Here is a 24,723-nt window from a genome sequence, read left to right as displayed (position 1 = left end):
TATAAAAGTTATCTTTGTTTTTAACTTCTTAGAAAACAAATTTTTATTAGTTAATTTATTTGTTCTTAATTTATTTCTTGTTTCTTCAAACAAGAAATGTGATTTTTTTTTTTGTACACAGTAATAACTGTGGGCCGCATTCTTTTTATACTGACTGTGCTACTTGTTGCGATTCATAGCTGATAAATTCCCATGTTTCAGCCTTTCGTTCTCATAACTGTCCCTAAATGAATCCAAGTTAGAAACAATTTTTATTAATTTTCATAACAGTGCAAACAAATAAGTAGCTAATGATTTTTTTTAAACTGGTTTCCACCTTGTTCCTTAAAATTATTTGCTAGAAACTATTAATCTTCACCGTACCCCATTTGCATGTTTAGAGGATTTTAAAAAAGCAAGTATTCATGCAGAGTCATTACTGTATACGTATGTGTATATTTCAGAATCACTTTTAAACATTTTATTTGTTACTTTATTATTATTATTCGTTTTTTCTATCTTATAGTGACTTGAAAAATAATTTTTTTTGTTTGCCATCTTTAGGTTTTTCTATCGGATTTACTTAGTAATTTTATTTGTAAATTACTTAAAAGTAAGTTTCGAAAAATCATTGAAACAGAGGTTTAAAAAAATTACATTGATCCAAAAAATAGACAAGAGAAGACTGAAACAGGATAAAGTGGACTAATTTGTTGAATTGTAATGACCTAAACAGAAAGAATTTCTACTGTACATTTGAATTAACTTTAAGAAAATAACAAAACCTATTCGCTGAATTGACTATAAATCTAAACTGATGGCAACAGATTTTTCAGTTTGAAAAATAAACGGAGAAGCAGAGTCAAAATCCAAGAGTTTGAGACGACTCTTTAACTCACGTACTCATCAGATCTTTGATTAGAACTGTCTGAGCTAACTAACGCACACTCTAGAAATTAAGGTAGATTATAAATTATCGAAGAAGAGAAATGAATCAAGCGGCATGCCGTGAACCCTAAGGAGCTACCTAACTAACGTTAAAGAGGAACTTAGATTATATCTACTACTCCAATTATCAAAGCATGCCAAACCACTACCTGAGAGTTCTGCTTGTAGACTTTCAATAATCCGTCCTTGCAAGTTTTGAGAACCGGAAAGGTTTATCTACTTCATCTTTCAGGAATGAGTCTATTTACCTGCTTTGACTTGTTTGGCGAGAAAAGCATGTCTTTTTCCAGAGGAGCTCAGGAAGAAGGAGGAGGCCTACAGCGCTAAGCTTTGGAGTCACCGTTCGGAACTGAAGATCAGTCTGGACAATTACAGGTACAGATCACATGTGTTATCTCACGCAGTATTATCGATTCTGAGTGTACTCAAAAACATGCCAAAGCATGCAAAAGCTGCTTATTCTGTGGGGAGATAGAGGTTACTCCATGTCACCGGCGACTGCGTTGACATCATCCAAAAAACATTTGGAAGCCCGGGTTAAGGAGGAGGAAACACTTTACCGGGAACCCTTCCAAATATATCTCAATTTAGAGGAAGTGCTGAAAAGTGATAGTCTCGACAGAAGAGGGCATTGTAGGGATCTTTTGCAAGAGTTGTCATCTTTTTCCTATCTTTCCACGAATTTCCTGCGAATCTAGGACTTCAAGACTCGTCTCAGCAAGGCTTAGAAAAAATTTATTCACAACCTTTTAGGAATCAGTTTGTCGCCTTTTCATCGCTCAAATGCACTAGATCCTAGACTAAAGATGGCAGTGTATTTGTACAATTTACGTAGATGAGAGGCTGCATACCCAGAGTTGGCTTAGTTGACTTAGATTGGTAGACACTAGATTGACTTCGGTTTTCGTCGTATTATAGGAGATAATCCTTATGTTCCTCCTGTCATATAGATTCCTTTTTGAATCGTCGTCGCCCACAATAAGTAGTAGCCACAACCTTTGCTTGAAAAGCAGTGGCGTACTTGCTAAGGCCCTTCTTCCGTATACATCTCCTGATAGATTGAGTAGAAAAACTTCTAAGAAATTAGATTGCTATGGGTACAGGTGTCTTTACAAGGAAGATTTATGCTGAAATTACTAGGTTCAATCCTCGACAAGCTTGCCTCATAACTTGCTTTTCCTGCACCTTAATAGCGCAAGCATTTTAAGTTCTTTATTTATTTGAAATTTTTTTGTTCATGAAGGTAAGTGTAGTGTACAATAAAATCCATTCAAAACTGAAATAGCACTGAAGCACAAACATTGAAACAGTCAAAACTTTTTTTTTAATTAATTAATTTATTTTTTTTAACTTCGAATATTGTCTATTTTATACAACAAAATAATGTTAAAAATATCATATATATATATATTTAAAGGTGGACGGTGAATGGTGACGAAAATGATTTGATTCTAAATAAATTTAAAAATTTAATCAAATTTAAAATTTAAATCAATTAAAAAATTAATTTTGGGATTAACGGACGTTTCAGAAAAACACGTTGAAGGCATATTCCGATTGTGAAAAAAGTGTCGTGGAGTTTCTTTTCGTGAGAGACAAAAAAAACTATGTGTTTCCAGTAAAATATTTTATTGGTCCTGTTTGTAAACTATTAAAAACAATCTAGCCATAACTTAATGATAAATAGAAGAATCAAAGTATATTTTTAAAATACATGGTTATAAGTATAAGTTGTCTTTCTTTTCTGCTCTTGGGGAGAAAGGAAATGTTATACTACGATTTTGCTACATTCCTTATCATTGTGAAGAACGTATGGCACATAGCTGAGATTCAGCAATTTTCCGTTTAACTTTAGAAAACAACATATAAAAGTAAACTTTTAATATACCTCTTCCGGATACACCAATTCTAATATTTTCGAAACGGGCACACCGTCCTACATATTTCTCAAAATCCCTTCATCTAAATTCTTGCAGATAGGACTGACCGCCCTGCTTATTTGTGAAAATGACGTTCTCCTAAGCGTGCCCAGTCAGCACATTTACCAAAACTCTTAATTACTACATCCTACTCTGGAAGAAACAAATTTTTCGTCACCATGCCAGATCTTTTTCATGAATGGTGAGTCTGGAGGTACCCAAGCTTTTCTCTTCAATGTTTCTGCAAGCCTTCTTCTTCTTAATATTCCTGTCACAAAACTGATATGTGACGTAACCGCAGGTTCGGAACTTCAGAGCGAAGTTTTTGATCCCATCTTTGCCATCGCATTTTCTTGGTCATTGTCTATAATACCAGTATGTTCTGGTACCAGAAAAACTGTAGTAATCAAGTAGAAGAGCAACTTCATAAGCAAAAAGCCAATATAAGGTTAAAAATTGCATGCTTTAGGTAAAAATTCATGTCACGCCATTGTATAAAATTTCCAATTTAATAATTTTACCAGATTGAAACAAAAGAAAATAAAATTTATACTGGAATCACAAAGCTGTAATAAATTCTCTCACTTTTTTTTTTTAACACTACATTATTCCTCTCAAGGACATAACAAATTTTCTCTTGAACTTATTGTTTTTAAATAAGTTTTTTCCCCTATGTTTACTTATGAGTTTACTTTTTATTTTAGATCAATTCGCTATCGAATAACTGTTGTTATTTATTATTATTATTTTTTTTTAAATCCAGAATACATTTAGAAAATACATAATGTATTACACTTAAACTATAGTATAGTATATATATTAAAAGACAACATCTAAAATAGTTCGAAATATCACATCCTTGGAATACACTCACTTACCAACAACACTCACTTTCACACCACAACGATTTTTTTAAATATTTATTATTTTTTCATGTATACATAAATAAAAATAAATAAAAAAGACATTTTCATTGTCTCATATATATTTATTTATTTATTTTTATTTTGCCAATTAATCACTAATAATTTAAGTATTTATAACATTTTATTTTGTATAATTTAATGAGCACAACTTCTAGAATTAAAACAATTTAAATGATTAAAAAATAACTCCCTAACTTGTTTTATTACATTTCATACTCAGAAGTAAAAAATGGAATTATTATTTCATAATAATTCTGTTTACATCTAAATTTATTATAATTAATTTTTTATGTTTATTTATTTTGATTTTTTAATTTTGTTGCAAAAATATAGTACTTTAACATTTCAGCCATGAAAACAAATTTGACTTTTCAATTAAATACTTCATTTTCTAAAAATTGGAATGAATTTTTATTTAAACTTAACATACAGGATGCTTGGCTTTAAAGTTAGAATTAAAACGTAAAAACAGCAATAATAATAATTTCTTCCAAGAAACCTCTACAGCACACTGTTCGGTGATTAAGGTGTTCCTAATGAGCAAACACTGGCAGGAGGCTGGCAGTGCTCAGAAGTAACTCTGGGCGCCAATTACCTTAGATAATCTTCCTAATACACCTGTATTCTATAAGGCCTTAGATTCCTTTAAATGTACTACATTGCTCCAGCTCCTTTTACAGGTGGGGGAAGGTTCAAAATAACTCGGTGGGTTAATTCTGGTGTATCCTAATAGATATGAAATCCCTTAAAATCCTTCACATTGTTCCAGCTTTTGTTACTGGAACCACCCAGATCAGAATGGATCCGTAGGACTAGAAGGTCTACGTTCCCTTAAATCTTCCACATTTTATAACCAAACATCCTGATACAACCAAAGAAATAAAAGATCTAATGAGCACACAAAGTAGTATGGATAACATTGTTGACTGATATTAATCGGTCACACTGACATTTAACATTTTTATGGGGGCAACAACCTTTACCGAACTTTGAAAAATATATATTTAATTTGCTAAGCAATTGTTCAAGAAAATTCAAGGTGAGGGAGCAACTACAAACTCCATGTCCAAATTTCCCCTTATACTTCTGTGATGTTGGCTCACGAGGAGGTAGCAGGGACTAGTGTTTTGAGCAAGGAAGTTTGGGATGATTGCTACTTAAGTTTAAGCCGATGTGGATGGGCCTCTTAGACAGTCATTGGGCTTTACCTAGCCCAGGGGTTGGCAACCTATTTTAAGTAGAGAGCCATTTCTTCTTAAATAATTTTAATAAATCTTACCAAGAGCCGCAAGGATGACAGTGTACAAAACTCTGTAGATCATTTGTATTAACAATTTATTATTTTATGATATTCAATAACATTTAAATGTTTTATGTATTTATTTTCACTTATTGCTAAGTAAATAAACAAATAAAAAATAACTAAACCTGTGTTTGAATGAAAATGGCGGCAGTCCTATATATTACGTACTGTATTTTACTACAATTCTATTCAATTTCAAACCAATCACATTTAAAATTCTTTTTTGAAAAAATATATTTACTTTAATAAATGAAATTTTCATTTATTTCAATAAAATTGAAATATACTATTTATTTTGGACAGGCTGAAGAGCCACAAAATTTGGATAAAAGAGCCGCATGCGGCTCGCGAGCCGAGGGTTGCCGACCCCTGACCTAGCCGATTCCCTAGCTGCCCTAGTGTTGGAGAATCTCTGGGAGATAATCCTAGCCGTTCTGCTGGTCTAGGCAAATGACACATCTCTAAAAGGATTCGTTGGTAACTGTACTTTTGCTTTTTTTACAGAACACGGTACACTCTGACAATATCTCCTCAGAGTTAATTTGCGCCTCCGTGCAGATTGTGATAGGAGGAAATATAACGGCCTCTTATATCCTGATTAATTGCAATAGAGACCTTTAGCACTTTGAGACCACAGCAACGATAGCGCGAAAATCATAGGTGCGAAAAACTGTAGAGCTTAGAAAAGGGAAGTAATAGACTGCAAGAGGTCAGCACAATAAGCCTTCTTTGGCTGCGTTGTCTAGAAACCGGAATCCCATATCCGAATCTAACTTTCTAAGAGAAGATATACATATATGTATGTATATTTCTTCCTTTTTGCATAAGCTATGACGTATGTCCCAAAAATATAGATAGAAGATTTACAATTCTACATTTATAAAATAAAGTAAACAAAAAAATTAACGTGTAATTTTTTCAATTAAATTTAAATTTTGGTATATAAAATGACTTGCTTAAATTTTTTTCACTTATCAACAATTACGAAATTCTTAAGAAACTTATAGTCACATTAATTGCGCTCACGCTTTCAATTATTTATATTTAATTTTGTCTAAATATGACATTCACACTCGCTCGCATTGTGTACATGTGTACACACACAAACACATACTCACAAATGTACATATACATGTTTATTTTATATATTATGTACAAATAGGAATTTAGTATGTTATCTACACACATACAAACATATATATAGATTATGTGGTTATGTTTATGTATACATAAATAAAATTTCGTTCCATTATTCTTGTCTTAATGGTTTACGAATGGAGAGCGCTATATTCTTTTACATGTAAATAAAAATCGTTTATCTTAGTTGTGGTTATGTGTCGCTAATTTGCGGGATGAGGGTTCTCTACAGAAAAGGGCGGCTGTCTGCTAAGCAGGGACACATCTCGAAGATGTATTAGTCCAGTTTAGGAACTTGAACCGTGGAGGTTTAATTCACAACGATGAATTAGCAAAAAGACATCTTACGGATAACCTGATCTGCTACATGGAATAAAAAAAAAACTGAGTTGCATTCTCCGAAGAAAATTTAAAACTGGTGGCGTTAAAAATTAGTTCCATAGCCTTTAAAACTTATTGATGTGTCTTAAAAACTGCTTGGCGTGCTCTATATAAGAGTAAGATATACTTAATCAAAAATTGTCCGGCATTGGATTCAAAAATTGAACAGTGGTTATTTCTTAAGTGGAAGTGGATTCAGAGTCTTGGCATCCCTACTAGCACTTAGTATCCTAGATTAATAAAATTAAACAACAATACCGACATCCATAACACTCACACAATACACTTAGTTCCTGAGAGATGGCTGGATATGAGCAATTATTTGGATTTAGCGCTCCACACGCAAAATCTAGCTCAGCCCAATCAAAGTTGCCATGCACCAGGTCGTGGAAGAAATTGTATTCTTAGCGAGAGATATAACCTCCCTAGGGTATTGAGGTAGAGAGTGACTGCCTGACACCAGGGAGTAGTTATCCCATCTATGTCTCTCCGATCCCTGGAATTTTCCTAGAGTCTGTGTGGTTATCGAGCTTTGAGGTATATCTTCCTAAAACTCTCCCAACTTCTAAATGTGGGCTGCCATCTTTGGAATATCTGGAGAAAGCGTAGCGGGAAAGGGGTTCATGAAACCGAGGGTGTGCTAATCACTGACGATTGGCTCTCACCTCTCCTCTACCAGTCAATGGAGAGAAATGTATCCTATCTAGATTCATTTCTATTTTCTTCTATCTCTGGAAGAGCCTATTTTAAATTACTTGGGAAGGTCATTTGGGGTGGAGTATGCTGGCTCTAAGCAGACGTTGCTGGCTTAACTAACATTATGCAGGAGACCATCGAATCCTTACTGTTATGACGTCAAATTCCACATTAAACCTGGATAGCCTTTTATTTTAAAGCCTGCTTTTTCAAAATCCAAATTTATTTTTTATTATTTTATTTATTTATTTTTTATATATGTATGTATGTATGTATGTACGGAATTACAAGTTTATTATTTTGTTTTATAACATTTCCGTGATGGTCCATGGTTTTTCATTAGTCTGTCAGAATCTTGTGGCCGTAATAATGCCCATTCTTGAAGTACTAGAAGCACATCCGTGGTTCACATCGTCCGTAGTCAACTGGTAACACACATCAAAACAAAAGTTAGATATTAAACTTTGACAATTAGCACAATTTAAATAACTGTCTTATATTTTTGAGTCCTGGGATAAGTATATTTGAGAATGTAGGGGTGGTCACCGTTTAAGTGTATTTACTTCACTTAGGCGTCTTAGACCCAATTCACTTTTGCTGAAAAACAACCTATTGCTGAAAAAGAAAAAGGCTGGCAGAAAAGGAAGAATACTCTACTATAGGTGAATTGTAGGCTAAGTACTAGGTTCATAGGAGATATGAGAATGAATGTCATATTTATTAATATAAGTTAGAGAGGTTTAGAAACCTAACTAAGTTGATTACTATAGAGAGAGTAACCTTAAAAAAAAAAAAAAAAACTCAGGGAGAAAGCACAAAACGCCTTTTCAAATAGTTTTCATGTCACTAATGGCTTGAGAAAACGAAATCCATTAGTGATAGAACTTGTGCGGTTGAAAGCGCAATAACCTTCAACCTAAAATGGTAATTTATAGTAGAATGAAAGTCAGCTCGCTTAAGCGGACGATGTCTTAATTTCCGAACGAATGAAAATATCCTTATCAAAACGGCCTTATCAAAGGTTGATTTGTAAGAAAGGCAATAGCTCTTGGCGTGAGCATCCACTACAAATTGAATATGAATACTTTGAGGAGCTCGAAGCCTTTTAGGCAGGGGTATCTAGAAGAGGCATCGAACTTTGGACGTCTCGTTCTACTGCTTTCAGCTGAAACAGAAAGAGTTGCGCCCTTGCCTAACGTATCATACAAAATTATTGTGAACGAGAATGTTGCCAAGAATCGTCGCCGTTCACCCACAGTTCGGGGAAAGAACACTTTCATAGATAGGATTATTCATGGGCATCGGTACAGCAAGTTTAAGAGAGGTCAGAGAGTATCAAAATATGGTCCACTTATCCACCCATATTTCTGCCTTGGAACCCAACGTTTCTTCCTAAGAAAAGGTCATCCCTACATCTTAGTCGCCCTGGAAGGTATATTTTTTTTTTATATCCAGCTTACATAAAAAACATTTGAAAAAAAAATCGGGTAAATAAAATGATTATTTAATACTAACAAATATCTAAAATATTTAGGCCAAATCAATGTATCAAATATATTGAGACAATAAATTTACCTGTCTCGCCAAATCACTAAATTTCAAAATTACAAAATTAAAAACTGTGACTAGTTATAGTTTGTGGTGGCAGTACTATTCACTAAAACTAATTAAATACACTATTAAAATAAAAAATAATAATTAAAAGCTTTATCTTGCAAAAAAAAAAAAAGGTGAGACCACCCCCGACTTTTAATTCTAGTTTGCTTCAATAGAGCTTCACTGTAACCAAGGAGCTTTTTGAAGAAGACGGGGCGACCTAGGAACCCTCTTTATTTTATTTTCTTAATAAGAATGACAAACAAAAGCGTCTGGTCTCCAAGTAGACAGTTTACGAAAGCTAAAAAATAAAAATAATTAATCACGAGATACAAATTTCTGATGAAGCAATAGTCAAACTTGCAATTTTGAGAGCATTCTAAACTTGGTGCAGGTGTTCGATAGGTGTTACTATCGTAAAGCAGGGGAATTATATCCTTGGGGAACCATTTCCCAAAAAATGCTCTAAAATTAATTTTCCAGTAAACAAGTATCAAGCAATGTACATGGAAGTTACTATACCAAATTTAAAGGAATTAGCTAAAGAGGTTTTCAAGGAATACTGGAAAACTGAAAAAAAAGTACTTTTGCACTTCCAGTTTTGTTAATTTCTTCGAATTCAGCATTTTAGCGAATGTAATTCTCGCTGGTAAGTTTAACCTCATATTTTCTTCTGAAGAGCCACAACAGAATTTTTCTAGAAAAAATGTTTCTAATAAAAGTTATTGATTAACATACATGCAATAAGAGTACACGAAATTTGACAAAAAAATGTATTGCGTTTTCAGTTTATTCAGTAAAATGACAATTTAGTTAACCCGTATAAATGTTATCTATATTTGCAATTTTTTTAAACAAGTAAAAAATGGGCCATGAAGCGGAAAAGGGCTACTAAAAAGTGTGAGGATTGGGTTGTAAACTGGGTCTTTGGGAAGCACTTAATTCAAATCCTAATTACTGGACATTCGACGTGACGTGCGTGGCCTGTGTTTTCTTCTTTGAAAAATTGACTACTCATCTTCTATTAACTTTCTCTTCGATAGAAAGGAACAGATGGTCTCAACTAATCTATTGTTCGAAGGTCGAAATAAATCTTCTTTTTATAGCAAGTAGATAACATGTTATAGCAATAAACGAAAATCACACAGGTTGTGGAGGGTTTTGCAAAGTTCAAAGTCAGCGTACGGCTTTGCTGGGGAATAAAATGCTTCGGCTTCTTGTGGGAACCGTGTTTCTATTCTCAGCTGTCGGTTTATTACCCAACTCAGTTGATAGCTTTCCGCTACTACAGCAAGGGTCCGCTTGTACATCCTGCATCAGTAACACCAAATCTACGGAAAGAGGACAGCCTGCACCAAGTTTCTTTCCAGGCTCATATTATATATAAATATATTTTATATTTATACAAATAGAGACGTGAAATCGCCAGAATTCAACATATTTTTTTTTGAAATCGCGAAGATCTTTGCGTAAACTGATACAAGCTTGAAATGATTGTAAATGGGTGTCTAGTATAATAATAAATTGTAGTTAAAAAGTAATAATAGTGTTGAGAATTTAAAAACTCAAGCCTTTTGTTTCGGTCTAGTATTTTAGCTCATGAATTAGTTTTCAGGATATGAATTCTCATTAGCTTCCAGTAATGTTTGAAAAAGCATACAAATGTTAAAAATTCTAAGTAGCTTTGTTTTAAAAACAGTTTTTAAGTAATAATTTTATTTCAACAATTCAAAATTTATTCCTAACTTTTCAACCATGCATAAATGTACGAGCCATAAGTCTGCATTCTTTAAAACTAAATCTGGTTCAAAACATAACACCTTTTCTTGCTACAATTTTTTAAAAGTTTCCAGTACAAAAACTGTTTGAGACTTTTGACTCATCACGCATTAAACTGACTTATGTTTCGACTAAAATTCCTGAATGTTTACTATTTAATGCGGTTTAAGTACCTAACACAGGCATTGATAATAATTTTTTCAGAGATTTATTTCTTAATACGAAAAAACTGAAATGAACAAAAAAGAAAAAATATAAGTATATACAGGGTGTTCATTTTAAGACGGCTCAAATGCATTTCATGCTTAATCGGTTGATCTGAGCAAAAAATGGTAGAGGAAAAGTTTGTTGCACGTCACCTCTTTATACTCTTTAAAACTGTGTATACGAAAATGGGGGTCAACTGCGAACCCTTACTTTTGGTCGCGCGTCAGCCGCGTATGCGGGCAGGAATCTAAAATCAAGTCACATATTCTGAAACTTGAGGTGACGGGCAACAAATTTTTCCTCTACCATTTTTTGCTCAGATTAACCGTTTAAGCATGAAATGCATTTGAGCCGTCTTAAAATCCTGTATATATGTATATATAATATAAACAAATACTCTGCGAGCGCAAAAACATAAAACTTCCACCATTCAGAAGTTGTAAAATTTGAGCAATAGAAATGTTTGAATTAGTTTAAACTTTTGTACGAAGTACATGAATAAATTTTACATTTTAATAAACAATTTTTTTTTTTTACTTTCTTTTACCACTTGTAGCAAGAGATAATATTGCATCCGTGCAGTTTTCGATCTGGAGTTTTCAAAGAGAATCCACCCAAATTTTGAGGTCTTTTGCGTACAAATATGTGTTTTTTTACATATTTTCCTGCGCATATATGTCTGAATGTTAAGGGTAATTCTAAATTGGGAAATTACTGATAGTTCAAATTAGATATTTGGTTTAGGTACCACCAGAGGAGTTAGTAAATGTTTACTGTTACATTTTTTTTTGACTTTGGGCGGCTGCGTTTGGATGCACTTTCTTGAGAACGCCTCCCTCTTAAACAAAATATTTCTGGTAAAAAGTATGATATAAAAATGATTTACATTTAGTATGTGGCTCCGCAGCATTCGAAGTCTGAAGAAAATTATGACAGTAATTTTCCACACAAAACTGATAAATCGCTTCAAGTATAGCCGCATTTCGTTGTTTAATTTAAGTCAATATCTTAGATCAGAAGGAACAATAGTATTAAGATGGCAACCATCAGTGATTTTGTGTGTTCTATTCTCCCGACCCACATGGTTTAGACAAGCGCTGAATAAATTTTGTTCACGTTCATGGGATCTCAGAACATGTATTTCAGGTGAAAACATTAAAAAAAAAAATGCACGATTGCAATACTTCTTGTTATGAAGAAGAAAAAAGATGAAGCTTCACATTAATTAAACAGCGCAAAATTTCAACCCTACAACTTTACTTCTGGGTAGTGGATTCAGGTTTTTAATTTTGGCAGGCAGTGTACATAAAAGCTAAATAATTTAATGAAACGAAAAGGGCATGAAGGTAGTCACCTTGTGGTCATGCATATAAACATGCATCTAGAGCTTATACCGTGGTATGGTGAGTTAGGTGATGGTGGTTGGATGGCTCGATCTGCGCATACACTGTCGGCTCGTTAGAGGCATACACTACAGGCGTCATCTGGCACTTACCAGCTATGCTCAATTCAGCATATGTCACTTCGCCCTTCTTTTAAAAGGAAAAAATTAATAACTATAAGCAAAATCATTAGAAATAAAATTCTATATTGTTAAAATCATTGCAATTGTGAAAGTCTGTCTGTTTAGGAAGTTGTCAAACCCAGCTTCAGTTGTAGCCGAACCACTTGAACCAAGACTGCATATCCTTGACCAATGGGAACCATCGCATTATTTAGCGAAAATCTCTTCCGAGAGCTACAGCATGGGTTGGTATATAATTAGAGAGATGAGGTGATATTATATGGGTGTACACGGAGGAGAGGTCGAAACTTCGGGAGGTGATTCAGCAGCTCTAATGCAGCAAAAAATATTCTATTCACATTGGCCCGACTCTCAATAGTGTCCAAGATATTTGCATTTTTAACTTTTCCATCAATATTCGCGTTTTCCACCATAAAAACGGCCGTACAACAAATCTGCTGATCCCAAACGAAAGAGCATTAAATTTCCTATAAATCTGCTCAAAGAGCCTCAAAACGTTTCTTATTTCACGTTTCTTACTTTTCACTGATATCAACTTAATAATTTACTCGTATGTCAATTTTTGGAGAAGGAACAAAAAAAAATAACAATTTTAGTTTTAAACAATATAATTTAATAAAACAGAAGTAAAAAATACAGTAGGTAGTTGCCTACCTAAAATCGCTACAAACATTGTTCGAATTGCTCCCGAATTCGCGATGCCTAATTTATGACGAATCTACGTCTAATATTATTGACAATATTATCTTAAACTTGTCTTAATGACATACTGTAGTTTTTTTTTCATTAAAGTTAATTAATAATAATTCAAAACTAATCAATTTTTGAAGAAGGAACAAAAAGGAAATAACGATTTTATTTTTGAATTATCATTAATTAACTTTGATGAAAAACCTCCATTTGATCAGTTACACGAACAATTGTTGCCGAGAAACTAAAAATCTGCCACAATTCTTTCCCACTTCCTTGTTTGGATAATTCGAACAATTTTTGTAGCGATTATAGGTAGGCACCTGCCTATTGTATTTAATTACTACTGTGTTTTATTGCTACTGTATTTTTTACTTCCGTTTTATTAAATAATATTGTTCCAAACTAAAATTTTTACTTTTCTTTTTGTTCCTTCTCCAAAAATTGACAAATAAATTAAATTATTAATTTGATATCAGTGAAAAGTTCTCTGTAATTACACCCTTCTGTTTGGGGTAGGGTTTTATTTGAAGCTTATTAAATGTACAACTTTTTCTGTAATTGGGTTACTCCTTGATTCACTAATACAGTAGACAATTTTAACAAAAAGCACTGAGAACGAATTTTTTAGACATTAAAGTAAAAATTTCATGAATTATAAGATACGTTTTGAGACTTAGGAGTAAGCAGATTTATAGGAAATTTAATGCTCTTTCGTTTGGAATAAGCAGATTTGTTGTAGGATAAAGGCTAGTAAAGTTGCGACTGTTTTTATGGTGGAAAACGCGAATATCGGCGGAAAAGTTAAAGTGCAAATATCTTGGACCTATTGAGAATAGGGCCAGAGCGAATAGAACATTTTTTGTTGCAGTTGAGCTGCTGAATCACCTCCCGAAGTTTCGACCTCTCTTCCGAGTACACTCTGTATGTGGGATGGTCGAAAGTAAAAATATAAATCACTAATTAAGGTAATTGACGTTAAACTCTATTCTAATGTATATCAAAGTTAAATTATGATATAATGAACAAATTGTGAATTACTTGAATAATGAGAAATGTAGATTTGAGTAAGTGTGAAGTCGTGGCTTGTATAATCGAGCGTAGTTAATATCTGGTGCTTTCCGTATGAACGCTTTGAATGAATGGAATTGAATGATAGCTGAATTGATTGCTCTAGTTATTATTTGTATTTTTTTGGCGGATGGAAAAAGGCCTTTTTTTACTTACCGTCACCTAATCTAGATTCTTACATCCCAAACAATTTCTCTCACACTTCTACATTTAAGCTAATAAAATATAAGCTGCCCACAAATTATAGAGCTATTGTATCATCCCTCTGCTACCAAATAGATCAATTCTGTGCTAGGTGAGATCACTTATACTACAGCATTCCCAAAAGGTGAAACTTGAGAAGAGTGGTAAGAGCCATCAGTTAAGGATAAACAGTCGCTGATGCCAACACACTCCTCCTCTTTGATGCCGTTCTTAGAAAATCTGCTAGTCACTCCTATAAGGAATGGTTATAATATATATCACTTCAACATCTAGAAACCCACTAGCCTCTCTAGGGAAGCCCCAGGAAGAAAGGGAAGCAGGTAGTTTGGGATCTCAGGTACCTAAATCCTTCCTCTCCCTGGAGAGGGTACTTACTCCTCCAACACCAACCTGATATATGTACCAATACTCTTCAGATTGTGTACGCAGTCGTATTTGATAGCCAATAAAGCTGTAGGGATGTCTGAGAAAACTCTGAAATAGATTATCCTTCTCTTATAGCCTGAAAGACAAATTTATTGCAACCCACTCTCTCAGAAAGACTTTGGTTAGTTTGCCTAGGCTTACTAGGTGATATCACTCCTCGAATTAGCCGTACAGTTTTCCTTATGTCTTGGTGGCGTCCGAGAATCTCGCAGATCACAAATTTTAGGTAAGAATTAATAATGACTACAAAATGATAATGCTTTATTTTATTACAGTTTAAAGAAATCATTTTTTCTATTATTTTGCAAACATATACTCAGAAATAATCTCACTAAGATAGAAATGGATCCTAAATGAGTAGCCTTTAGGTGAAAAAAGTAATGCATTTACTTCTCAAACCAAAACCACCTTGAAAAAATCTGTGTATGTTTCTGGTTATGTCCATTTTTTTGTGGCTTTGATGCAAAAAAAAAACTATTTTTGCCTTCACTTTTCCAAATTAAGTTCTCTATTCCTGCTAAAGCAATCTGTTCCGACCTTTAATGCTAATAACTAGATAGAATGACAGCACAAATGTACTGGCTCAGAGTTATCCAAACAAGTTTTGTTCCAGCAAGTTAACGTTCAGCCCCACATTTACATTCCGTCAGAATAAAGAAAAATCGAAGAACTTGAAGGCATTGAACTTCTTTTACATCATCACTGTAATCCAGACTTAGCTCCATACGACTATCATTTGTTTCAATGAATGGCGATTTTCTTTGCGCGAGTTAAGTTATTAATCACAACGAATTTGAAATGGAGTATAGTTTTTTGGATTACAAAGCCTTTAGAAAAGTATAACAGAAGAGTTCCAGAAGATAGTTTACAGTCAATTACGAGCTGCATTAAAATATTTTAAAGCGGTCATTCATTTTTTACACCCCGTTAATGACTAATAAAGTAGACACTTTAAATTTTCTTTACATGTATTTCCGATGAAAACTCAATTTTGAAAATTTGGCAGATCGTAATATTTCTTGTTACTAAGCGTAAGAGAGAGTAAAGGTATTCAATAAATAAAACAAAAATTAAGGAGAACAGACAGACAATCACATAGACAGGACACTACAAATATATATTTATATTTTGCATGCCCAAAAACAACGTTACACTATCTTGTAAGAGCAAAGTTGAAACTTAAAGCAAATAAATTAAGTTTTTGTGAATTCAAGATAAACCAATTTTCAATGGGGTTTTAGAGAAATTGTTAAAGGACTTGAGTTGTCAGACACAGAATAGCGCAAAACATGATTCTTTAGGATTCAAATGTAGCCTATTGAAGGCCAAATTTATTTCTCCTCTGACCTTCTTTCTGGAATTTAGAAAACTAAGGAATGTGTGTCCAGTCTATTTTACTTAAAAAATAAAAGGTTAAACAATGGTATAACTGTGTATTTCTGGGCAATACTTAATGCAAGGTAATGAACGGCAAATACTTTAGCTAAGGATGATAATCTCTTATAACATGCTGGCATGCCTGTTAGCTACAAGAGACACAGAGACATATTCTATGTTCTTAGAAGGAGTAATCGAAGACGCGAAAGAAAGTAGAGCATCAGGGAGGAACTAGAATACATTGCTGCAGAAGAAAATTACTTTCAAGCTGCCCAGTTGTCAATTTTCGCTGAGGATGAAAATGAAAAATTTTTAGAGAAAACGAAAATATTTCAAATTCGCTCCTTACTAAATAATGCAATTTTTCGGACACACTGTTCGTGTTTACAGAAATATTATTACTTACCAAAGGTTTCATACAATTTTCAATATTTACATCAGTTGGGTATAGACTTGTAGTTACTTTTTCTAACGCTTTCCCGTCAGGATCTTGATATTCTGTGTACAAAATATGCTGAAATTAGAATAGAGTTCCAATTTATACAAAGATTTTAGACCTTCCACTAGAAGCCCTAACAATTTAATGAATACTTCTGTAACAGACATTCTGAACCTTCACACAGTTACAATACGAACAAAACGCACAAACATTTTCGGTTATTTAGTTGAACTCGAACCCTGGACCAAGCTGGAGTTAGTTGTGTTTGTGGCAGTGTCTATGATATTTCCTGTTTATTAAGCGTCAATAATTTTACATCCTTTAAATCTAGCAGTGATGAAAGATATAACAAAACGTGCAGGCTACACAGTGGGTAGTGATTCATAAATTCAGACACTTGCCGCGCCTTACTGGAGTAAGTGTGACATCCAAGCGAGTGTGTGAATTAACCAACATTATAAAATATCACTTCTTCACTCACTTGTCAAAGAGATTAATCAATTCCAAATATTCAAGTTAGATTAGCAAACTGACCTGAACTTAATGGGATGATATCTGGATTGTTGTCCAGACTATCTGTACTGTGGTTTAGTGAGTGCTGTTTTACAGTGCTCATCTTGCTGGTCTCTTTGTTTCGCTTGTTTTTCTCCCGACACCGCAGCACAAAGACCACACAGATGGCGACCACAACCAGTGTAGCAACAAGGCCTGACAGCACACTCACCAGGGGTACCAGCTGTAGCATTGTCGGACTCATAGCTGCAATGTGAATAAGTGTGAGTGGATAAATAGGATTCATCGTTCAGACCATCTTTTAGTTTTTTTATTTCAATAGTATAAATTTACCTGTTCTCTTCATTGGTGATTTTAACGTTGAAGTCTGAATGACAGTTGTATCACTTTTGCCTTTTGAATTCACAGCATAGATTACGACTTCCAGGTCCAGTCCCGGAGGAAGCCCGTGCACGGTAAGCTGGGGAGATATTGAGGAAACGTTCGCCATAAGCACGTGTCTAGAAGTCTCGTACACTTCCATGACGAAATGCTGTGGCAGACCGCCGTCGAAACCTTCCGAACATTCTACACCGAGTGAGACTTCTGTTTGGTTAATCAGCGAACAATTAATCACCGAATCCGGGCGGCCTGAAAAGAAGACTAGATGTAAAACAAACAGAAGATTTTCTTCTACCACAAGTTACACAGCAAATTTCAAATTTGAATACAATTTTAACTATTATTAATATTATTATTATTATTAAAGGGTTTCCTTTGCTCAAAACCTTAAGCGTAGAGTGACTATCTTAAAATATTCTCCCTGCATTCCCAGCCACACTTCCAGCACCTGGCATCATTCAATTATTCCAATATCTCAGCGTGGAAGACCATTGACATCCTCCAAGCCACAAATGTTCATTTATGCAAAGCATGTAACCAAGTTCCGGGTCCAAACTAGGAAGTTTGTGACATTACTCAGAAAGCTTTCTACTTTTTCCAGGTGTTGGAGGAAGGATATATTCTTTTTTCGGAGAGGAGAGGTGTTTAGACACCAGTGAGTGGTTATCTAAATTTGTCAGCTACCCGCTGTACATTGAGATTCCCTGGAGAACCTAGTAGTTACCAGGTGTTGTAAAAGAATATAGCTATCTAGAATTAATATATCTATAATTATCCGGGCCTCTAATTTGAGAAAGTCCTAGACTCGGCCTTTATTTCTAGGGCATAGGGACCTAGAGAAGCTATGGATAGCCTAGAGCCATGATCCCTTCCACTCAGTCTAATATTTTAATGTTATCCAGGTGATTCTTGGGATAGTGATTAACCTAGTAAACCTGGTCTCATTTAATTTCTATTTATTATTATTTTTTCTGACGTTTCAGCCTTCCTGGGCCATCTTTAGAGGCTACTTCGATTAATATTAACTTATGTATGTATATCAGAATGCATTGTTGTGTTAATATAATACATATTAAAACTGTCATTTAATGTAAATACAGAATTTGAGCGCAATTACTAAATAAATAAAAAACAGCTGATAAATAGTAAATAGTTACTCACCTGCCGGAATAATATGGTACGGACATGGTTGTGTCATAGTGCCGAGTGAATTTTTAGCCCAACATAGAAGCGTGCCAAAATCATGTTCAGTGACTGGAATGTAAGTCGCCACGGAATGTCCTGGTTCAGCCGTATAGTGATTTGTTGACAAGGCCACACTATCACCAGTCTTATTGAATTTCCAGATGTATTCCGTTGCTGGAGGATTTGATTCAACTTCGCAGGATATTCTAGCTGCTTCACCCTTCCCAACGCCGATTACATTACTCTGGCCAGGTCTACAGACTGGTACAACTTAAATGGGCAAAATAAAAATTTTTTATTAGATAGATAGATAGATAAAATTCTGTATTTAAAGAAAATTTCTCATTACAGGGGTCCTACACATAATCATGGCATATAATATATATCTTTCTAAATAAACTGAAAAATGAAAAATAAAAATTTATGCAGGTAAAGAAACATAAATATGAGATTAAAAATTAAAATAGACAAGCCTGTAAATAAATTTTACTATAATCTTTTTTATTGTTATTACCATTATTATTGTCACTTGTTTATGGCGAACGATCTGATCTCGAGGGCCTCAACAATAAAAGAATACAAAGCATTTAATTTAACTATAGTCATCTTTTATCGACAAACTAATTTTAAGTCTATGATTAAATATTTAACTTTCGTGCAATCCTATAACACTGTGAGAATTATTCAATAAAAAGTAGTGACTAAATTAAGCAGAAAGTAAAGAAAGATATGATTACTCTTAGACACGTGTAAATGCACACTATTCTATTTAAACTACTAACTAAACCGATAACTAGAACGGGACATAAAGATTTTTTAAAAAAGGATACATAGTTATTAATCGTTCTATAGATTTTTACTCATGCTAAAATAAATCCTTGATGATAAATTCAAAAACTAACATTTGATATCTAGAAAAAGTGGGTTACTTTCGCCATCACCTTCCTGGTTGCTAGCTACGCAGGTGTACAAACCAGCTCTGGCTCGACTTACACTCTGCAGAACTAAACTCTGGTTCGCTAAAATGGTGCCGCTGTTCGGGTTATTGGTTACAGTCTTACCCTGTTGAAAATAAAAATAATAAAATAATTTTTTCAGTGTTATCCTGTTAGAAACTCAGCTTTTCTGCAGACTTTGAATCTAGCTTGCAGCTTCCAAGATCATTTCCTCATTTCGGAAAACGCAATTGCAACCCTAGAAGCTGTTTTTGTTCTTCGGCACATGCAAAGAAATTCTTATAAATGCCCAAACCGGAATAAGTAGAAGGTTACTAGCTGCTGTTGAGTTCACTTATTATTTTTCCAACTATCGTGAGAAGTAGCCATGAGGACAAAACCTTTTTCGTCACTGTAGAAAACTACAACTTTGCGAAGAGAAAAACTTCTAAATATCTCGATGCAGTGATCATTTAAAGTAAACGAGGAAAGACTTGATATCAAAGCCGGGATCATTACAGGATGTAAATGCTATTTTGCAGATAGAGTGTGTTAAAAAAACAGATGCTTTTTCGTTAAAGAAAAAGATGACAAGTGATGAGAAATAGATTTACTAACCGAAATACTGAGAGAGGTAATTAATGGTTTTGACCTATGTCAAACGGCAATTCCGACTTTCGGAGGGCAATTCGAGAAAAAAGTCGAAATGCGTTTTAGGAATCTATGAATCTGTAATTTATTTATCACAAATCCTTTACTATGTACTTTTCATCAATTCCGATCTCCTCCGCAAAAAATAAAAAAAACTAGAAAGAATTTTCTGAAAAATGGTCCTATGTTGAGCTATCGAAGTTGAGACCGGAGGCGGTTTGATTACAAACCAAAGGAAAGGTTTCAGCAAGGTCTCTAACAAAAAAACTTGTTTTATAATAGTCTTATTATGATGGACTTTTTTTTTTGCCTTATGCGCTTTTGAACTTATTTTGAACCTAAATGAAAAATTTATTTTTTCGTATTGAAAATATATATGTATTTTTTAAACTACCCATTAATTCAATTTAATGAAAAGTTCTTACGTTGTGCCTCCAACTGACTCGATACACCCATGGATTAGATTTGATGTTACATTCGAAATATACATCAACACCTTCTCGAATCCAACTTCCATTTAGATTACTTCCAAGTTCAAGACTCACGATCGGAACATCTGAAAAAAATTGTTATTAATAATGGAAAAGAATAAATATATTTGTTTAATTATTTAGAATTTGTTTTTATTCAATGTACGTTTGAAAATTGTTTTAATTTTGTGGTACTAAGAGAGAAAAACTTTATTAGTATAATTATGTTATCTGATGATGCTATCAATCGATGCATCGATGCTAAAACACAGCTTACTCATCAATCTTGCATGATAAGTAATAGAATAAATTCAATACGAATTGTATAAGTAAAAGAGATCTATGATCGAAGAGTTAGATGTATAGTGGCTAACAATAGTAAACGAGTCAACAATAATTTCCTCCTCAGCTTCAATAAAAAATCCTTTTCCCTCAGCTGATCTTGTAGGTATTGTCGCCATGGTGCCAAACTATACGCCAGAACTACAAAAGATCGTTTTCCTGACTGCTCTTAGTACTTCCCGGAGAAGTATGAAGTATTTTCTAAAAATTAAATTATATTGTTTTGTTTTTAATTAAAAGTCTAAAGTCATTGAAACTCAGACAGCGGGCTGTAAGATACTGCTACAGAAGATGAAAATTTAGGGCAGTCAACTGGAATCGAACCTAATCTCGTTTATTTTATTGTTTTTTTTTATGATTTAAGGCGCGTCAACATCTAAGGTTATTGGCGCCCGGAGCTTTTTTCAGTGCACTGCCGGCCTCCGGACAGTGTTCTCTCGTTACAGACAACACTGTCCATCACCGGACAGTGAGCTGTAAGAAGCTCCTAGGAAGAGAAAATCTAAGGGTCAGCAGCTGGATTCGAACCCGGGACCTCCGCGTGGGAGTCCAGTTTATTTTATTGTTATTATTTTTTTCATGTTTGCAGTAATTGTCCAAACAATATGTTTTTTTTTTGTGACACGACATCATCACCGAGTTACAACATACATTAATCAATTTACAAAATAAAAAGTTTTGTTATACGAAGAAGTATTCACCGTGGATATTGGCTCTTCAAAATATTCCCGGTGTTGTTGCCTTTGGGGGAGTGGGAATTCAGCGTAGATCCCACAATTATTATAGCTATAAAAATGTAATATGTAAAGGAAAAAACCATCTACGAAAAATTTATCCCATTTTACAAGACAAAATTTAGGGAGCAGTATGGTAACAGAAAATTTGCTATTTACTATCTTCGGTTGGAGCGAGAGGGACTATAACAAATATAACGAGAAGTTTCTTTGAGAAGATCCGGTATTGAACCAGCGGAACTTGTGGTTGGCTGAGGAACCCAATACTAATCTAGCAAACCAAAAACACTATATAACAAAAGGCAACAGACTGTGCTTTCAAAATTCAAAACAAACAACTTCAATGAACTGTTGCACAGGCAATTAAATACAAAAAACTTACGGTAAATATTTAATTTCCAACCGTCCTCTAGTCCTGAATCAGGTATCAAACTGTTGTCAGCTCTACATGAAAGAAATTTACCAGCATCTTCCATTGTGGGTACTAGACTCAGAATACTAGTAGTCTGATTTCCGTCTTCGCTTGTCTGAAACATGAGTATTAACACGTATTTAAATGAAGTTTTTCAATACCAAAAGATTTTATTTAGTTTTTGTTGACGAAAAATGTTGCACTGCGATCGAACAGTTCTATCCCCTCTCTTGTGAGACGAGACCACTTGACCTGCAGCATCCATCTAGGTTTCCCTACGGTAGTTCTAAAAATGGCGGTGGGAATAGGCAGCGCCCCCGCTAGATGTTACTAAAAAGACGGGCACAAGCTAAAGGCTTTAAGAATTTTAAGTAGGTGCTACAACGTCTGAAGCTCTAGGCAGAGCGGGAAGTCGGCAGATTGAGATAACCACAGCCTGCTGTAGAAATAACCCTCCCTTTGGCTTTTGGGGGTCTCGACGCTTTACATAGAATGGGAGAGGAGTAAGCCCCATGTATTTGAGGCCCCCTCCAAAAATTATTATTACTAATAACTCAGTAAAACTTAATCCAATTGTGATGAAATTTAGAGGGATGAAAGGTTTAGGGCTCCCCTACATAACATTAAAGCGACGTTCTGCTCTTACGCCTACTAGTGGAAGTTTTGCAATCATTTAAAATTATCGTTACGTGAACCTACTTTATTCAATGAAGCGTTATTTGGTTCAAAAAGTGTTGTAGAATTGCATTTTTAGAGGTCTCGACGCTGTATATCTTTTGGAGAGGAGTTTACCTCACGCAGGTCAGGCCCTCTCTAAAAGTATTATTAATATTTCTACAACGCTTAGTCCGATTTTGCTAAAATTTAGCACGAAGAAGCGGATAAAGCTACCCTACGTTACCCTAAAGTTCCACTATGCTCTTAGACCTACTAAGAGGAAGTTCTGCAATCGTTCAAATTATCGACGTATGAACTGGTTTTAATGAAAGAATTGTCCTTCAATTTGAAATTTTAGGTACGGTAGATACGGCTTTTGGGGGTCTCGCTGATGTACATAGGAGGGGAGTTTGCCCCACGCAAAAAAGCCCCCTTTTAAACGGTTATTAATAATAACTCTGAAATTCGCCCGTCTTTAACCAAATTAGGCAAGAAGAAGCATTTAGAATACGTGGCATTTAAGTGTCATCCTGCTCTTACCCTTACTAAGGGAAGTATTTGCCGTATTAAATTCGCAGTTTAAATTCTCTTTGCCTGTTTACGGAGAACTGTAATTGCAAATCAGTTTTCTTTCCCTCCTTTAGAAGTTATTGTGATCTCAACTTGATTTCTCTTACATCCCTTAAGAGGAAGTAGTGTTATCAAAATTTATCTTATTGCTCTTATTGCTACCGGTAATTGCAATTTGCTTCCATTATCCCTCTTAATGGGTTGTTCATCACTTAATTCCACAACATTTCTCCACTCTCCGTCTTCTTCTGACCAACTTGTTACCATTCCCCCATAACTTGTGTCAATTTTTTTTTTTCATCCTAGATCTTCCAACTAATTATTCCCATACCCATATATTTAAAAAATCATTGGATGTATAAATTTGTTTCAACCAAGGAACCAAAAGAAAAACCTATCCAAAAAGTATAAAAATCTCCTTAACAAAAACTTACAGTTTTAAAAGTTAAGTATAAGGATTGATTTAACGCCAAAAGGTACACACACAAATCAGCAAGTACCCAACATTTCATTCATACTTCTAGTATCATATTTTTTAGAATGTATTAGATGTCACAGACCCTTATGCTGGCCATTTTCATGCATCAAAAACTCAAACTTGGAAAAACGAGACTCGACCAATTATTGCAAGAAGTGTATCAAGTTACAAGTTTTTGAATCAAAGTCCAATCAAAGTTTCTGTAGAATCTGTAACTAAGAATTGCTAGAAAATAGTGTACCCCTTTCTCTAACATTAAGTTTAATGTGTTGGGTGAGATTTGTCAAGGAAGCTTGGAGAAGTTGGAGCGCAAGGAGATTTTAGGATGTTACAGGCAGACTGTCAAACTGCTTCTGGGAAAGATTGTCGCTTCAGGTACACGGACCCGATGATCCCGTCTAGTCTTCACGAAAACAATGAGCTTTTGGTTGCTAGAGATACTAAAGCAAAACTCTTACCCTCTCTTTTGTATTCCTGAGCTGGACAGATCCTTTCCACCAGGTAATCAACGGCTGAGGTCTAGCACCAACAACTTCGCAGCTGATTTCGTACGTGTTTTCACTAGATAGAGGCCGATTTTCGCCCAGGAGTTTAACCCAAACAGGTCTTACTGTAAAATTAAGACATCATTAAAAAAAATCTGATGTCTGCACTCACAAGACTTGCTTTTATCGCAATTTACATAGCAAACTGTTCTAGAAACTTATAATTATAATTTGTACTTAAAAAATACTTAACTTTATTATAATACTAAATTACAATCGTACACAACAGAAAAGCAATACTGCAAAA

At 34.4% G+C, this 24,723-nt stretch overlaps 1 protein-coding gene across 4 annotated transcripts in view; it reads right to left on the bottom strand.

Annotated features, from left to right (window-relative positions):
* Nucleotides 1-696: 696 nt before the first annotated feature.
* The window catches only part of LOC141459316 (neural cell adhesion molecule 2-like), a 580,420-nt gene continuing 556,393 nt past the window's right edge, over nucleotides 697-24,723 (bottom strand). Inside the window, exons 6-15 of one of the 4 annotated variants that reach the window (XM_074138236.1) lie at nucleotides 24,390-24,541; nucleotides 22,197-22,341; nucleotides 20,694-20,824; nucleotides 19,585-19,744; nucleotides 18,659-18,952; nucleotides 17,450-17,746; nucleotides 17,138-17,362; nucleotides 16,571-16,662; nucleotides 12,266-12,400; nucleotides 697-7,714 (exon numbers count right to left, since the gene is read on the bottom strand). In XM_074138236.1, the coding sequence (XP_073994337.1) occupies nucleotides 7,637-7,714; nucleotides 12,266-12,400; nucleotides 16,571-16,662; nucleotides 17,138-17,362; nucleotides 17,450-17,746; nucleotides 18,659-18,952; nucleotides 19,585-19,744; nucleotides 20,694-20,824; nucleotides 22,197-22,341; nucleotides 24,390-24,541 (1,709 nt within the window). In that variant the 3' untranslated portion in view covers nucleotides 697-7,636. Of the gene's footprint in view, nucleotides 7,715-12,225; nucleotides 12,404-16,570; nucleotides 16,663-17,137; nucleotides 17,363-17,449; nucleotides 17,747-18,658; nucleotides 18,953-19,584; nucleotides 19,745-20,693; nucleotides 20,825-22,196; nucleotides 22,342-24,389; nucleotides 24,542-24,723 lie in introns of all 4 variants that reach the window. The other 3 variants (XM_074138237.1, XM_074138235.1, XM_074138238.1) reach the window with 3 other exon arrangements.

The sequence above is a fragment of the Rhodnius prolixus genome, unplaced genomic scaffold, assembly GCF_049639745.1.
Source record: "Rhodnius prolixus isolate KJV_2025 unplaced genomic scaffold, Rpr scaffold_11, whole genome shotgun sequence".
Lineage (NCBI taxonomy): Eukaryota > Metazoa > Arthropoda > Insecta > Hemiptera > Reduviidae > Rhodnius > Rhodnius prolixus.
The sequence above is the reverse complement of the archived record's forward strand: the minus strand, read 5'-3'. Positions and strand labels throughout refer to the sequence as shown.